We start from the raw sequence: 12,305 nt of genomic DNA on the forward strand, positions 1-12,305 counted from the left end.
CAAGGAACAGCTTGAGGTTACAGAAGCGCCAGCGCTCCCGTTGGATTCCCTCGTTGGAAGCTGAAAGCGGAGCTCCGTCTGGGACTCTGCTTTGTAAGGATTGAATGTAAAACTCCAGCGCAATCCCCGTTTCCCTCCCTCCTCTGGCCAGCGGCGCACGGAGAAGGGATGGGAGTTTCGGTGAGTTCGTGCTTCCCCGTGAGGGACAGGAATCCTTGCCGTGTCCAGCGGGGGTCCCTCCCCAGCCGTGCGGTCACTCCCCGGCCCGGCCCTGAGGCGCGGGGCAGTCGCGGGGCAGCCGCGCTCCGGCCCCGTCAGCGGCACCGCCGCTTCGTGCCGGGCAGGAGCGGCAGAAGGAGCCGGGCGGCGGCGGGGGCTGAATCCCGGCAGGAGGAGGAAGAGGAAGAAGAGGAAGAAATGGAAGAAGGGGCCGGGTCGGCCTGCGGTGTCCGATGGCCGGGGAGCAGCGGGGAGGCCTCGGGGAGCGGCGGCGGGCGGGGCTCTGCTGGAGCCGCCCCGAGGGGTTTGTGCCGCCCTGGGTCCCTGAAGGAGCCGCTCCGCGGGACGGGCGAGCTGGGAACGAAAGGAAATACAGAGAAGAGAATAAAATACAATCAAAGAGCCGCAGCGAGAGGCGTCTCCCCCGCCCGCGTCTGAAGGAGCTGCACCGAGGGACGGGCGGGGGGTGAGTAGAATAAAATCCAGAGAATGGAGTAAAATAGAATAAAAAACTGCACGGGGATGTCCGCGGCGCCCGGTGTCACTGAAGAGCCGCACGGCGGGACGGGCGCTGTCGGGTGTGGCCAGAAGGGCAGCGCCGAGGAGGGAGAGAGGTGAGAATAGAAAAACAAAAAAATAGAGAGAATGGAATAAAATACAATAAAAGAGCCTCACCCGGGAATCTCCGCAGCCCCGTGTCACTGAAGGGGCCGCAGCGAGGGACGGGCGGGGCGCGGCCCGGATCGAGCCCCTCCAGCTGCGCCTCGAGCGGCGACCCCGCGGGACCGCGCCGGGGCCGGGCGGCGGCGGCAGCCGGAGCCGGGAAAGCGGCTTGGAGCGGCGGAGACGAGCGGGGTGTTCCCGAGCAGCTCCGCTCAGCCCTCGGGCACCGGGGCGTTCCGGGGGTTGTTCCCGACCAGCTCCGCTCAGCCCTCGGGCACCGCGCTGGGGTCGCCGCGCACTTTTCACCCCCGGCCGCCCCCACGGGCCGGGCCCCGCGGCTCCCGCTGCCGCCGCCTCGGCCTTATGAACTCCCCTCCCCTCAGACCCTCCCGGGCACCGCCGGGCATTAGCGCAGCTCCCGGGGCCGTGTCCCGGCCACACTTGGGTATTAAATCCGACAGATTTGAGGAGCGGGCACAGCCCTAGAAACCAGGGCTTTGCCCTCGGCAGCTTGGAGCGGCACGAGGGGGATAAAGGATCCCCTGCACTCACCGATGCCTCCTGAAGCAGCTCTGGCCCCCTAAGAACGAGGCTGTATTTGGGAGAGGGAGGATGGCTGGGATGGGGTCTGGAAGGAAACAGACACATGTTGGGATGAAGAGGTTTGGATGATCTGGTTCCTGAGGAGGTTTTGGGGCACCCTCCAATCCTGAGGGATGTGTTACTGGGAGGGGGGACACACCTGGCTCTTGCACTTGGAGTGCGGCCCACAGGGAAGGACATGGGGAGCCCATTTTAGGGTAGGTCCTGCTGCTTTCCACCAGTTTTGGGGGAGTTATAAACGGATTTGGGAGAATCCCCAGTCATTTTAGGAGGCGGAGGTGAGGCCTTTTTTGGGAGGATCCTGAAGCTTTCCACCAGTTTGGGGGGTTCTAAATGGCTTGTGGTGGAACCACTTTCGTGGGTTCTGACACTGCCCACCCGTGCTCTGCACTGGTCCGGACTGGTGCTCCCAGTGCCGCATGGGGCAGGGCCATGGGGACCCCTCCACGGCACAGCGCGGCTGCTTTGGGGCTGGCGGCACTTGCCCAGCACTGGCCATGGGGCGTGTGCTGGCAGCTGGGCCGTACTGGTGGTACTGGTGGTGCTGGGAGCTCCCGTGTCTGGGGGCAGTGGGACTCAGGTGAATGTGGGCATCTCAGGGGTGTGGTGGGGACGATGGGAAAATATTGAGAGAGGTGGGAAAAAGGGAGGAAGAGAGCAGAAAATGGGAGCTGGAATGCCCAGACCAGGAGTCCAGACCAGGGGTCTCTGGCCTGACTGCCCCCCAGGAAGCGGCTCCCACAACCCCTCACCCTGTCCCCAAAATCCCTTGGGATCCCCCACCCATCTCTGTATTCCCCCTCCAAAATCTCCAGGCTCCTGCGGTGAGAACAAAGGGGTCCAAGTCCCCAACTAGTGTGACCACAAGCACCAAACTTTTTTCTCCACACAACAATCTTCCCTCTTTTCCCCTTCCTAGCTTCCCCCACAGCAGCTGGGAGCAGCCAAGAGCCGAGCGCTGCCCCAGCCCGACCGGCCCCAGCTCCATCCCTGCTCCTCCCGTGGGATGCGGTGGGTTTGGGGGGAGGGGGCCAAGGGTGGGCACTGGGCCTGGGGGGAGGAGGAGCAGGGGTGGAGGAGGAGGGATGAAGGAGAAGGGGGAGAACGGACAGGAGGAGGAGCAGAAGGAGGAAGTGCAGGAGGAGTGGGAGGAAGAGGAGGGGTAGAGGAGGAGGAGGAGCAGGAACAGGAGGAAGAGGAAGAGGAGGCAGCACGTGCGTCCAGCGCTCCCCGTATCTGCAGCCCCCCGCCCCGGGAGCATCGCCCCCCCGCATTCCGCAGGGGATCAGGGAGGGGAAGCTCACCCCAAATATCTTGTGTGGACCCTGGGAGGGTTTTTTGGGCGGTTTCCGCTGGCAGCTCACAGCAGAGCCCCGGCTGTGGGTGGGGGGATGCGGGGTCTCCCCCCATATGTGGGTTGGTCTCCCTGGGTCAGGCTCTGGTACCACGTGGCAATCGCCCGGTGCTGGTGCGGCGTGAGGGGGACACCAGTTTCAGGGACACTGGTTTTGGGGACACCGGTTTCGGGGACTGCCTGGGAGATCCAGGTTTGGGGGAAGCCCGAGAGCCACGGAGTGGGAAGAGCGGAGAGGGGCGATCCCGGAGCTGGGGGACCCCTGGCAGCCTGAAGGGAGGGGGAAGATGGAGAGCGGGGGAACCGGGGACCCCTTGGACACCGAAGTGGGGAGCCTGGAAAGGGGGGACCCCTGGGATTCCCCAGACCCCTGATAGCCCAGAGAAGGCAGGAACCCCGGATAGGGGGGAACCTCAAAATACACAGGACCCCAGAAGCCAGGAGAGGGAAAATGACCCAGAGCCCAAAGTGGCGAAAACAGAGAGGGAACTCTGGGGAGGGTATTTTTTGCTGAATCTCAGAGTTTTTGGTTTGAATCAGCATTATTTGGGCTGAACCTTGAGTTTTGGAGGGGAGGAGTGAACCTTGATGTTTCTGCGGTTAGTTGAGCTAAATGTTGGTGGTTTGGTTATTGTGGGGGGTAGAATCTTCATATTTTGGAAGGGCTTTTTCCTGGATATTGAGATTTTTGGAGTTTTGTGGCCTTGTCTTTGTGTTTGGGGTTTTTTTTTGCTGGATTTTAGTATCTTGGAGATTTTCATTGACACAAGATGCCCAGAGACTTCTGGAGATGGATTTGGGCAGAAGGAACCCCCAAGCCACTGCACTCACCCCTTGTTTCTCCCCCCAAACCAGGATTTGTCATTCCCAAGGTGTGGCCAGATGGAGGAGGAGGAAAAGCCTCGGAGATGCTGCACAAGGAGGGGCTGCAAACACAGCCCAGAGAGATCCAAGGAGGAAAGAGCCCCCCTGTGCCGGGAAAGATCCAGGCAGAGCTCGGAGCTGGGGGAGAAGCCTCAGGGCGGGGAGAAGCCCCACAAGTGCTTGGAATGTGGGAAGGGCTTCAGGTGGAGCTCCAGCCTGAGGGAACACCAGAGGATCCACCCTGGGGAAAAGCCCTATGAGTGTGGGGAATGTGGGAAGAGCTTTGGGCAGAGCTCCCACCTGATCCGGCACCAGATGATCCACACCAGGGAACGGCCCTACAAGTGCTTGGAATGTGGGAAGAGCTTTGGCTGGAGCTCTGCCCTGAGAAAGCACCAGTGCACCCACACTGGGGAGAGGCCCTATGAGTGTGGGGAGTGTGGGAAGAGGTTCCAGACCACCTTCAATCTCCTCGTACATCAGTGGATTCACACAAAAGAGAGGCCCTTCTGCTGCCCCGACTGCGGGAAGGGCTTCAAGCAAAATTGCACCCTCATCACCCACCAGTGCATCTACACCGGGGAGAGGCCCTACGAGTGTCCCCAGTGTGGGAAGAGCTTCTCCAGCAGCTCTGCCTTGACCCAACACCAACGGAGGCACCGCTAAGGGAAGCCCTGCGAGTGCCCCGAGTGCGGGAAGAGCTTCGTGCGCTGCTCCAGCTCCATCCCCCATGGGAGGATCGGCGTTGGATGATCCCCAGTGACCCCCGTGGGGCAGAGCCCTGGTGACCCCCGTTCCGGGTGATCCCCGCTGGGTGGGGGGAAGGTGTTGGAGAGATTTCTTTGCCTTCTCCTTGTGCTGCTGGGATTTGGTTGGGAATAAATTCCTTCCCCGTGCCCAGGCTGAGTCTGTTGTGCCTGTGCTGGTGTTTTCTGAGGGATTTCTCCCAGTCTTATCCCATCCCAAGAACCCTTGGTTAAATTTTCTCTCCTCTGTGCGGCTGCAGGGGGCAGGGACAGAGTGGCTTTGGTGGGTGCCTGGCATTGTTCCAGCATCACCCCAGGCCATGGACATCCCTGGGATCCCAGTGTGCTGGTCCATTCCCCTCTCCTCCTTTCCAGGCTGCACTGTGATCTGAGAAATGCTTGTTAGGCCTTGGCTTTGAAAACAGCACCTGGGCTCAGCTCTTTCCGAGCTTGTCAGAAATACTGTCTGCTCCCAGGAACTGCTGAGGAGCTCCTGCTTTCCTTATGACCAGCCCTGGAAAAGGTTCCTCTTGCCCGAATGGCATAGCATTCCTGCTCTCCCACTTTCAGAGAAAGTGCCAACCCAAACTGTGGCCGGGATGAAACATCATTATGACTGAAGCCCACTCTCTTGTGACCCTCTCAACAGCGGCCCAAAAGGAGACCCTTTGAGCTCTCCTGGGCCGCCGTGGGCTCTGACCAGCAATCTCTCTCTGAGGGGGCCTCTCAGAGCCAGCAAACCTTCAGGTTTGCTATACCTGGAGATCGCCAAACCACGATGTGTCCTGGGCCGATACCCTCACTCCTCGAGGCCTGATCCTGCGCCCAGCAGGAGAGGAAAAAGCTTCCGAAGTGAGGATTTCACTGACCTCTGAGGGCAATTTTTCACAGGAACCTTCCTTGCCTGATTGTTTCTGTCTGTGTGCATGCCCCTGCGCATATGCTATAGCAAACCTGAGAGAAATACTGCTTTCTTAGGTGTTCAAGTGATTCAAGGTTCTGAAAAGTTAAAATTTTAGCTAAGAGTTAGAAGAAATTTGTATTAAGACACAAAGTAGAAAAACAAAAGATAAGTTAATGCTTAGTAGATGCCTAAGCTAGAGCTAAGTGATGTATTATTTGCCATTATATTTTTAAGTTTTGTTTATAGAAGGAAACAAAATGAATGTCATCAAAAGAAATTGAAACTAATAGAACTAAGAACAGCACCTGGGTTTCGTAATAATTAATCAAAAGCAGGAGATCTTGGGCTGCACCAAGAGGTCACGAAGGCCTGCCAACAGCAAGGAGGTAAAAAGGTCACTGTGAGGAAGACATTCCTGACTTCCTCTTTCAGGACCACTGACCCAATTCAAGAGAGAAACTGCGCATGCGTGAAAGACCAATGATCTCATTTTAATACAAAGCGGAGGATGGGAGGTGCTGGGGTCTTACATATGCAGAAGATGTAAAACTTTGAGTAATAAATAGAGAACGAGAAACCTTGTACTTGGCTGGCATGTCTTTAGGAGGCTACTCCCATGCCCCCCCACTGGTGCCTGAATAAACATACCACTTTCTAACTTTAATTAGTTAGAGGGTCTTTGTCCATGGATATCGAGATTTAATGAATCACCAGGAACCCTCAACTCCCTTGAAGCCAGCATCCCCCGTATCCCCTGGAAGATCCCCCCACGTCCCCATCCATGACTTAGTTCAACATCTTTATTTTTACCCCGGGTTTGGGTGTTTTGAAAGGACAAAGAGAAATGAAAAGAAAATCAAGGCCACTGGGAGCCAGGAAGAGGCGGAGCCCCCCAGCCTGGTGTCTTCCCACACAGATCACCAGCACCACAGAGCTCTGGGGCTCTGCCCAACGGGGGTCACTGGGGATCATCCAACGCCGATCCTCCCACGGGGGATGGAGCGGGAGCAGCGCACGAAGCTCTTCCCGCACTCGGGGCACTCGCAGGGCTTCCCTTAGCGGTGCCTCCGTTGGTGTTGGGTCAAGGAAGAGCTCTGTGAGAAGCTCTTCCCACACTCGGGACACTCGTAGGGCCTCTCCCCGGTGTGGATGCGCCGGTGGATGATGAGGGTGGAGTTGCGCTGGAAGCCCTTCCCACAGTCGGGGCAGCGGAAGGGCCTCTCATCCGTGTGACTCTGCTCATGTTTGAGGAGACTGCAGCTCCTTGGAAACCTCTTCCCACACTCCCCACACTCGTAGGGCCTCTCCCCTGTGTGCGTCCGCTGGTGTGCCCACAGGCTGGATCTCCGGCCAAAGCTCTTCCCACACTCCCCACACTCGTAGGGCCTCTCCCCTGTGTGGCTTCTCTGGTGGACAATCAGGTTGGAGCTCTGGCTGAAGCTCTGCCCACACTCTCCACACTCGTAGGGCCTCTCTCCTGTGTGGATTTTCCAGTGGCAGATCAGACTGGAGCTGTCTCTGAAGCTCTTCCCACACTCCCCACACTCGTAGGGCCTCTCTCCGGTGTGGATTCTCTGGTGGACAATCAGTCTGGACTTCCACCTGAAGCCCGTCCCACATTTTGAGCACTTGTGGGGCTTCTCCCCATTGTGAAACTGTTCATGGACCCCCAGCTCCAAGCTCTGGCTGGATCTCCGGCCGCCTTCCTCCTTGGACCTCCTTAGGCTGTGTTTGCAGCCCCTCCTTGTGCAGCATCTCTCGGGCTCTTCCTCCCCCTTAGATTCCTGGCCCGTGGAGCCACTCAAAACGGCCTCTCCCACCAGCTTCTGCCACGGGGATTTGTTCTCTCTGCGCTCCGTGCTCAGCTCCCTGTCTGGTGGAGGAAGGACAAGGAGAGGATGGGATTTGCCTCCGTGCCACAGGGAAGGGGAAGGAGATCCCCCCAGTCCATCCCCGGCAGGACGGTGTCGGCAGCGGGGTTGTCCTGCAGCCGGGGGCGATGCTGGGCTGGGAGATGGAGCAGGAGAGAAGGGAAAGGGGCACTGACTTCCTCCTCACCTGCCTGGGGCTCCCGGGGCATCTTCCTCTTCTTCGCGGCCTCCTCCTCCTCCATCCGGCCACGGCTTGGCAATGGGAAATCCTGCTCTGGAGGAAAACAAGGCCTGAGCGCCTTGGGTTTGGTGGTTCCGCTGCCCGAGCCCAGCTCGAGAAGTCGCCGCTCCTTTCAGTGTCGAGGGGCCCGGACCCCACTCATCTCCAGCCTCCCCCACCCCTCCAGGCTGCAGGGGGTCCCCCGGCTCCGGAATCGCCCCCCTCCGCTCTCCCTACTCCGGGGCTCCCGCGCTCCCCCCCGGCTCTCCCGGGGATCCCCAAAACCGATATCGCCCCCACACCCCCCCCAAGGGCCATTTGCGGCTCAGCTTTGGGCTCCTGCAAGCTCCGAACATCGCCTGCCCCGCAAAAAACCCTCCCGGAGACCCCCAATGGATTTGGGGCGAGCTCCCCCTCCCCGCTCACCTCGGGATGCGGGGAGGCGATGCTGCCGGAGCCGGGGGAGCTGCGGCCTCAGCGGGCGGGCGGGGGAACCGCGCGCTTCTGCTGCTGCTCCTCCTCTTCCTCCTCCTCCTTTTCCTGCTCCTCCTCCTCCTCTTCACCTCCTCTCTCCTTCCTCTTCCTCCTGCTGCTCCTCCGCTCCCGCCCCGGCCCGGGCAGGTTCCGACACCCCAAAGCAGCCGCGCTGTGCCCTGGGGGGGTTCCCAAAGCGGCCCCGCCCCGCGCGGCACTGGGACCGATACTGAGAGCACCGGGAAGGAACTGGGAGCACGATCCCTCCCAGTACGGCACTTACTGGGAGCACTGGGAGGCAACAGCGACTGGCGGCGGCTGCAGCCGGTGCTGGGCGTGGCCAGGATGAGGGCGGGGTTATGCAAAATGTAAGGAGAATACCGCGGTGTGATTGGTGGGCGTGGGTGGGCGTGGTTATGGAAATAGCGGAACGTTTCCCGCCGTGCGTTTGCAGGCGGTGGGCGTGGTTATGTAAAATAGGTGGGCCCTGCTCGGTGTGGCGTGTGGGCTTGTGGGCGTGGTCATGCAAATTACGCTGGTATTGCCCAGTGGTTTGTCGTTCTGGTGGGCGGGGTTATGCAAATAAGAAGGCCGGTCCGCATTTAGGTGTTGGACGTGGTGTCCGGTGTCCGGTCCGGGAGCGCGGAGCCCGGTCCAGGGAGTGTCCGGTCCCGGTGCGCAGAGCTCGCTCTGGCCACTCGAGGAGGGGAAGTTTTGGGGTCCCCAGCGTCTTCTGGGGTGGGGAGGGGGGGGATTTAGGGTCCCCAGGAGAGGGGGCCGCCCCCCGAGCTCCCCCCACACTTTGTGCTGTCTCCAAGAATGTCCCCAAATCTCCCCCCGTCCCGGGGGCGCGGGCCCCTATCCTAATCCCGGTCCCGATCCCGATTCCGATCCCGGGGGTGGCTGACCCCGATCTCGATCCCAGGGGCGGCTGATCCCGATCCTGACCCCGATCCTGACTAAGGTTCGGACCCCAATCCCGATCCCGGGGGTGGCTGACCCCGATCCCGGGAGTGGCTGACCCTGATCCTGACCCCGATCCCGATCCTGATCCCGGTCCCGGTGCCACGTGAGCGCTGATCCCGTTAAGAGCCTTTCCCCGGGGGGGGGGGGGGGGGGGGGGTGACAGCCATGGCCGCCCCCCGGCGCGCACTGTCCCTGTCACCGCTGCTCCTCGGGCATCGGCCGGGACGTGGCCGTGCGGCTACCTGGGTGACGGGGGTGTCCCCAAATGTCCCCAAGGCGGGAGGGGACACGGGATGCACTGGGAGGGGATGGGGGGGACACCCCCGGATTGTCCCCAGCACGGGAGGGGGACAAGGGACAAACCGGGAGGGGATGGGGGGACACCCCAGGACTGTCCCCAACACGGGAGGGGGTCCCCGACAGGATTTTGGGGTGTCCCTGATGGGATTTTGGGGTCCGCAGTTCTGGCCACCACGCAGAACCTGTCGCAGCCAGGTTTTGGGGTTCCTGGGGTGTTCCTGAGGGCTTTATGGGACCCCCTGATGAATTTTTGGGGGGTTTTGCGGTTGCATGCGGGACCTGTGCCAGGGGATCCCTGATGGGGTTTTTAGGATCCCTTTCAGGATTTTGGGGTCTGCAGTCCTGGCCACCATGCGAGTCATGTCCCAGCAGGTTTGGGGGTGTTCCTGATGGGGTTTTTGGGATCCCTGACAGGATTTTGGAGATTTTGGGATCCCTGGAAGCTTTTTGGGATCCTGAATCGCCCAAACTGGGCCAAGAGGCACTTCAGAGACAGTCAGAGAAGTGGGTATTTGCTTTATTCAGCGCCGGATACGTGGGGGATCTCTCCTCCAAAAACACACACACACACACACACACACACACACACACACACACACACACACACGGCACTTCCTACAACACAATATTATGGGTAAAATTCATGAATATTCATCACATTCTTTGGGCTAGGGGTGGTTATACAAATCAGTTCTTGGAAGTCATTAATATCATTAGCATATGTGTCACACATGAGTGGTGTGTCCTGGTGGTCGCACTGAGGAAGGCTCCTCTTCTTCCTCTCGGGTCTTTCCAATGAAGATCCGTACTCTTCATCACAATGCCCTTTTCACCTTTCTTTCTGGAGCACGGGCAGTCCTTTGTGGGGTGACTCAGCAGTTTCTGTGCTGGTTTCAAACAGATTCTTGTTCCTCTTATCTTGACAAGATTAGGGCGAATCCTGCTTCTCCGCTTTTGTGATTAACATTTGCTGTCTCCCAATAGTTAACTGTGCTTACATGAGTTAAGTATTGATCACCCGTTTCTCAATCCCCCCTTTTTCTTTGGTCATTTGTAATTCTTTACAAATCTCGCATGTCTTGAAAGTAAGTACCCTTTTCTGCCTTGCTTCTGGGTTTGTGCTTTTGCCACTGAGCATAAGCACGGCGATTCCAAGTACATAACTGTCGCTGCTGGAGCTGCCCGGTCACTCGCAGTGACGGGTCTGATGCGCTCCGAAGACCAAGATGAAGCTGGTCTCGCCGCAAGAGGCAAAGCTCTCAGGGTGCTGAATGGTTTGCACTCGCAGGCAGAGGCAAGAAGGAAGGAGGGGACTCCAGTAGAGTATCCACGGCTTTATTTGTCCTCAGGGGGAGCAGGGACCGAAGACCCCAGAAAAGGGGTTGCACAGCTTTTTAAAGGGGGGTTGGACAAAGGGCGGCAACAATCTCAGGACCAGTGGGGAAGGAGAAGGGGAGGGTTCACAGGTGGAGTGACATACAATTAGCCAATGAGGGAAAAGAAGGGGAGGGGAGAAATTCAAAGGGACCAAGGGGGTATCGAGGGGAGAAGAACTTTCTAGAAGGGGGAGGGGAAAGGGGTGGTGTACATCAAGGATTGGCAGCTAAGGCAAGGCGTATACAATGCAGCAAGGGGAGGGGAAACTACAAACTGATTGACAATGAAATGAACTGGGACAGACCAAGTACGGGGGGAAAGGTGCACAGCAACATCTCCCCCGTTTTTGTTTAAAAAAATAAAGGAAACTTAAACCTTAAACTGGGGGGCTTTGGGTATCATCCCAGCAAGATGTTTCTCTGGTAGCCACGGCTACGGCTGCCTGGGTAGATCTTGTACCACTGGTACTCTTTAACGAGAAGGTTTTCTCTACTGCTGTCAGTAGGAGTCTTTTGATGCACCCAAAGAGTAAGAATAGAAGAAAGATGTTGTTAAGACCTGGAAGACTTTGAGGTTTATAAATATAAGGGGGAGTAATTGCAAGGTGCTGTACTGTATGTATGTTGGTGTTTTAATAAGTAATAAGTCATTTAATAAGTAATAAAGTAATAAAATTACAGATGGACCATGACAGGAAAATAACTTGCTGCAGGAAAAATTCCTCAGGACAGCTGGTTATTCCCAATATCTACTGCTGTAACTGAGTAAGGAGAAATGGACAACAAGCCATGTCTGATTACCAACATGCTGATGTTGTGCTCTCTTCCCCAGTCTGCTCTCCAAAGATCTGGGACTGACAAAGATGAAGGAATTTGAAGAGCTATTCTGGTTATTTCAGAGAAAGTTTAAAATGGAGAAGGAATTGGGGTGATTAGGAGGCTCTCATTACCCATCATTTTCAGTGCTGCCTTTTGTAGCAAAAGTGACAAATGTGCCCTGTTGGTGTTGTGTTGGTGTTTAGATTTTCTGAGTCCCTCAGCTCTGAGCTGGGTTCCCATCCTGGTGGAACTGTCCTGCCTGGTGCTTGCAGGATGCCCTGGAACAAACCCTCTGCCCCATCATCCACAACGAGCAGAAGGGCATGAGGACAGTGCTGCGAGGATGGGCAAGGAGGGGCACTTTGCTTGAGGGGAGTGGGGCAGGAGAGGCCTTCAGTGGCCTGGCAGAGATACTCCGAGTTTTTGTTGGTTTCCATACAACAAAAGGTTTCCCCTTCCCTCAGAGATCCGGAGTGATGCTCTTGGCCGGGTCCTCCTTTCTCTCCTGCCTTCCTTTGCCTGCTCTTTTCCCTCCCAGTGTCTCCCTTTGCCCAGGGCAGCTCCCAGCCAAAGACCCTCCCCTGATGGTTTTTTTTCCCCAATCCAGGAGCTAAAGCAGCCCTGGATGAAGTTATGGAGGCTGGCAGTGAAATGTCACTGTAAGATCTTGCTCCACTTGGGTTTCAGCCCCTTCAGAGCTTTGCCTTGAAGGGCAGGAACATCTTTTCCTCACTGGGAACTGGAATTCCAGCTCATTGCAGTGTGTGCCATGGATCCCAGAGGGGCATTCCCGAGGCTCCCACGCTGCTGGTCCTGCCGTGCCTCCCAAGGGAGCTGTGCAGGGCCAGGGGACAAGGTCCAGCAGCTGGGAGGGCTCCCAGAGCAGACAGCAAAGGCTGCTTTGCTGCACATTTTCCAGCTGGAAG

The 12,305-nt window shown here is 57.9% G+C and overlaps 1 protein-coding gene and 1 pseudogene across 3 annotated transcripts; one reads left to right on the forward strand and one right to left on the reverse strand.

Moving 5' to 3' along the window:
• LOC125318777 overlaps nt 1-12,305 on the forward strand; it is an 84,016-nt pseudogene that overhangs the window by 32,337 nt on the left and 39,374 nt on the right.
• Nucleotides 6,409-8,251, reverse strand: LOC125318799 (zinc finger protein 239-like). 3 transcript variants are annotated; one of them, XM_048289734.1, is made up of 3 exons: nt 8,202-8,251; nt 7,412-7,498; nt 6,409-7,226 (listed from the first exon to the last, which is right to left on the reverse strand). In XM_048289734.1, the coding sequence occupies exons 2-3, from the start codon at nt 7,464-7,466 to the stop codon at nt 6,409-6,411; spliced, it is 873 nt and encodes a 290-aa protein (XP_048145691.1). In that variant the 5' UTR covers nt 7,467-7,498; nt 8,202-8,251. The 3 variants fall into 3 exon arrangements, with proteins under 3 accessions (XP_048145691.1, XP_048145690.1, XP_048145692.1); XM_048289733.1 differs by lacking the exon at nt 8,202-8,251 and adding an exon at nt 7,871-7,993; XM_048289735.1 differs by lacking the exon at nt 8,202-8,251 and adding an exon at nt 7,871-7,877 and having other exon boundaries at nt 7,412-7,493.

This window comes from Corvus hawaiiensis, chromosome 31 (assembly GCF_020740725.1).
Source record: "Corvus hawaiiensis isolate bCorHaw1 chromosome 31, bCorHaw1.pri.cur, whole genome shotgun sequence".
NCBI classification, from domain to species: domain Eukaryota; kingdom Metazoa; phylum Chordata; class Aves; order Passeriformes; family Corvidae; genus Corvus; species Corvus hawaiiensis.